At 42.8% G+C, this 4,403-nt stretch overlaps 1 protein-coding gene across 1 annotated transcript in view; it reads left to right on the top strand.

The window, feature by feature from the left end:
- Positions 1 to 2,097: 2,097 nt before the first annotated feature.
- Positions 2,098 to 4,403, top strand: part of Mog (myelin oligodendrocyte glycoprotein) — a 12,966-nt gene continuing 10,660 nt past the window's right edge. Inside the window, exon 1 of the mRNA XM_021149187.1 lies at positions 2,098 to 2,389. Within this exon, the coding sequence (XP_021004846.1) occupies positions 2,302 to 2,389 (88 nt within the window). The 5' untranslated portion in view covers positions 2,098 to 2,301. The remainder of the gene's footprint in view (positions 2,390 to 4,403) is intronic.

Here is a 4,403-nt window from a genome sequence, read left to right as displayed (position 1 = left end):
ATATTAGAACTGGACCCCTCCTTCATAATCAACATCTTATATAATACCAAGGAGGGGGAACTTCAGGACTCTAATTATTGGTCAGAGGATTGTTATCTGAGCCATTTCTGTCCCTGGGAGGAGACTGGACATTCTACACAACCCAGGCGATCACTAATGGATATCACTCTTACGCTGCTCCTGGAAGCCCTAAACACTTTAAGATTGTTTTATTTTATTAATTAAGCACAGCACATACCATGTTGTTAAATAGTTATTCGTTTAAATTAACTGGATACATTTGTCTGTTTCAGCCTGTCAGATTATTTTTTTAAATGGAAGCGACCTAAATATTGTGGATCGCCTAATTAGATAAATATGAAAGTTTGAACAATGAGATACTGTATGTTTGTGTAAAATAGCAAGGATGTTATTTGAGTCCTGATAAGGGAAGAGCAACAAGATAAATTTTTTAAAAAACAGAAATGCAAATTAAAATGACTTTGAGATTCTATTTCACCCCAGTCAGAATGGCTAATATACAGACCAAAATAACATTAAGTGCTATCTCAGATATAAGAAAGAGGCACTCACACTGACTTAATAATAATAACAACAAACAACCCAACTCAATTCCATGTTTAAAAAAATAAAACAGGCCGGGTGTGGTGGCGCATGCCTTTAATCCCAGCACTCGGGAGGCAGAGGCAGGCGGNTTTCTGAGTTCGAGGCCAGCCTGGTCTACAAAGTGAGTTCCAGGACAGCCAGGCTACACAGAGAAACCCTGTCTCGAAAACCCAAAAAAATAAAAATAAAACAGACCACACCTGGCATAAAGGCCTAGGCCTATAAGCCTAGTACTTGGAAGACTAACACAGGAGGATCCTGGCTTACAAACCAGGTAGGATCCTGTTTCGAAACAAAAAGGTCATATTTTCATTACAGATATCACTTTCAGCTGTGAACAACTCCAAGGCAGGACATGTACCTGCATGCTGGGTCTGTTCCTGAAGCTGTTCCCATGTTGACTTACAATTGCTACTTCTCTTTCTCATTAGTACTGCCTCTCTGGGCACAAATGACGGTCAGCTCCTACTGTCTACCTTGTGACTTTCTCAATATAAATTTTGATAGCGGGGCATAGTGGCTCACACCTTAAATCCCAGCGCTATAAAGGCAGAGACAGGAGGATCCCTGAAAAGTTGAGGCCAGCCTGGGCTACATAGTGAGTTCCAGGTCACAGAGTAAGACCTAGTCTCCAAACCAACGAACCAAATGAACACAAACCCACCAACTTTCAACAATGAAACATCATATCTATCCTTTGTCAGCAAAATAGAAGAGGCTGGGCATGGAGGTGCAGGTTTTTAGTCCCAGCACTCACAGAGGCAGGTGAATCTCTGTGAGTTCAAGTCCACCCTGGTCTACATGTCAAGTTCCAGGGCAACCAACCATAGGGAAACCTTGTCTCAGAGGTGGGGTAGGGGAGGAGGAAGAGAAGACTAGTTAGGGTATGATGATTATAGGTGGTCTCATCACCTAGTAGTAAGGATATAAAGCCTGGAAGATCCATAGTTAAAGGTGGTCCTGTGCTATATTAGTTTGTGACCAGGATGGTACACACAAGACTGTCACACACAAACAAAATAGACACAGCAAGTCAAGGCTGAATGCTTTCTATTTTTTAATCGCTCTCCCCTAGATAGTTTTTGGTGACAACAAGAGTTAAACAAAGCCGGGCGTGGTGGCTCACACCTTTAACCCCAGCACTCAGGAGGCAGAGGCAGGTGGATTTCTGAGTTCAAGGCCAGCCTGGTCTACAAAGTGAGTTCCAGGACAGCCAGGGCTATACAGAGAAACCTTGTCTCGAAACAAACAAACAAACAAACAAACAAGCAAACAAACAAACAAACAAACAAAAAAGAGTTAAACAAGCCTTATAGACTTTACAAACAAATCCCTCTGATTATCACTGACTAGCCACTACATGCCCTTCCCAAGACTAGATCCATGGAGGGGAAAAGAGAAATGCCCAGTACCAGGCAGCCACTGCTCCGGTGCTGTGAGGGGTTGGGTCGGAAAGCAAACCCTGGTCATCAATGGATCTGTAGTCCTTTTGTACAAATATCTGGCAAGGGTGACGTGGGGCCATTCCTCAGGGCACAGCTGTGGTAATGCTTACATGGAGGTTGGGCTTGGGCAGTAGTGCCCTCCCAGATTCTCCCTTCAGGCTTCTTGGAGGAAGGGACATGCAGCCGCAGCCGGAAGACCTCAGCTTGGCCTGACCCTGCTGTTAGGGGTCTGTTCCCAGTAACCATAAAGATGGCCTGTTTGTGGAGCCTCTCTCTGCCCAGCTACCTCCTCTCCCTGCTCCTCCTCCTCCTCCTCCAGTTGTCATGCAGTTATGCAGGTAAGCATGCTCATTCCAGCCCTGCAGAGAACTAGGAGCAGAAAGGGAGTGTCCTTGGCTAACCTCTTTTAATCATCCTCAAATGGCTATACAAACTTCCTGTTTTCGCTTGGGTCTGTTGGTGTAGTCTCTCTCCTTAAAGACTTTCCTGACTTCTTGGGGGTGGTAAAACCCAAACCTTTCCCTATTCATATGGTACTGGGAATCAAACTCAGGGCCTGGTGCAAGCTAAGTTCACAATTCACAACTAAGCTCTATCTGTAGCCCTAGTTTAATTTATCGTTCAAAAGGATAGCATTGGAAATGTAAATGAGGAAAATACCTAATAAAAAAATTAATTAAAAAAAAAAAAAGAGGACACTAACTTCTTGGAGTTACCGTCAGAGTTAAGTGAGAGTATTTTTGTATTTTGCACATTAAGGCAATGCCTGTTTGTAGTAGATCTCAATAAATGTTTGTTGAGGGTCAGTGAGGTGGCTCAGTGGGCAAATGTGCTTGTCTCTAAGCCTGAATGCTAAAATGAAACAACACAAATAAAATAATATATTTTTTAAAAAACAAAAAACAATTTGAGTTATAGCATCAAGTTATGTTTGAGAACTTGCTCTGCAGAATAAGGCAGAGATACAGGAGCCTGTTGTCCAACTAAGAGAAGAAATAAAGAAACAGCCCTAGCCCAGGCATCCTCTGTGGGCATCTTGGTATAAGGAAGAGCCCAGTTTGCTAGTAGCTGATTCTCACTGGGGAGATGTCCAGAGAAGGTTCCAGAGCTGGCATGAGGCTGAAGGCACAAATGAAAAGAAGATACTTAATAAATTAGGGGTTAGAGAGATGGCTTTGTGGTAAAGAGTATTACTCCTCTTACGGGAAACTGGAGTTTGATTACCGGCACCCACATCCATGGGGTGACTCCCAACAACCTAGAGCAGTGGGAAGCACTTAGAAGTAGTGGGACACATGACAAGGAGGCAAGCATCTGAGCTGAGGAGTCAGAGATGAACATAGCTGGTAGAAAAGTAGAAGCCATTGTGTCCAGATGATTTCATGGTAGAGCATTTTGTCCTAGACATTCAGAACATATCTTTTACTAGAGACTGCTTACTTCATATTAGTTTAAAGTTAAAAAAAAAAAAAAAAAGCCCTACTGAGGGTTCATGAATTCCATTTAATATTCCTAAACCTGGCCTGGTGCTGAACCCTTATTTATAATTGTAGCATTTGTGGGATGGAAGCAGAAGGACTAGAAATTCAAGTCAGTCTCAACTACATGGAAGATTAAGGCCTGCTTGAGCTATAAGCATGTCTTAAAAAAAAAAATCAAATAATGAGGAGAGGCACTGAAGAGATGATTCGGCAGTTAAGTGTGCTCGCTGTTCTTGCAGAAGATCCAAGGCAGGGGTCTCAGTACCATCATTTATAGGGTAGCTCACAGCTACCTGTAACCCCAACTCCAAGGGATCTCACAGCCTCTTATGGGTTCCAAGAGTAGCTGCACAAAGGTGACATACAGTCACCCACTCTGACACAAACACAAAACCTTTACAAAAAATTTTGAGTGTCCTAAGCTAAGCACGGTGGCACATGCTCATAATTCCAGCACTTAAAAAAGTGAGACAGGAGGATTGCTGTGAGTGTAAGACCAATCTGAGCTACAGAGCAAGATCCTTTCTCAAAATTAATAAATAGGGGCTCAAGAGATGATTCCGTGGTAAAGAGTATATACTTCTCTTACAAAGGACTGCAGATCCAGGGGGGACAAATGCCTCTGGCTTCTGAAGTCACCTGCACTCATGTGTGTACTGATACACACACACACTTTAAAATAAAACAAATCACTGAGTGTGGTGGTATACAGCTTTGATCCTAGCACTTGGGAGGTAAAGGCAGGCAGATCTCTGTGAGTTCCAGCCCAGCCAGGGCTACACAGTGGGATCCTGTCTCAAAAATAAATAAAATAAAAATGAAAAATGTTTCCTTCCTCATCCCCCCCCCTTTTTTTTTTTTTTTTTTTTTT

This window comes from Mus caroli, chromosome 17 (genome assembly GCF_900094665.2).
Source record: "Mus caroli chromosome 17, CAROLI_EIJ_v1.1, whole genome shotgun sequence".
In the NCBI taxonomy this organism is placed as follows: Eukaryota; Metazoa; Chordata; class Mammalia; order Rodentia; family Muridae; genus Mus; species Mus caroli.
Note: the sequence above shows the minus strand (reverse complement) of the source record. Positions and strands in the feature narration are given on the sequence as shown.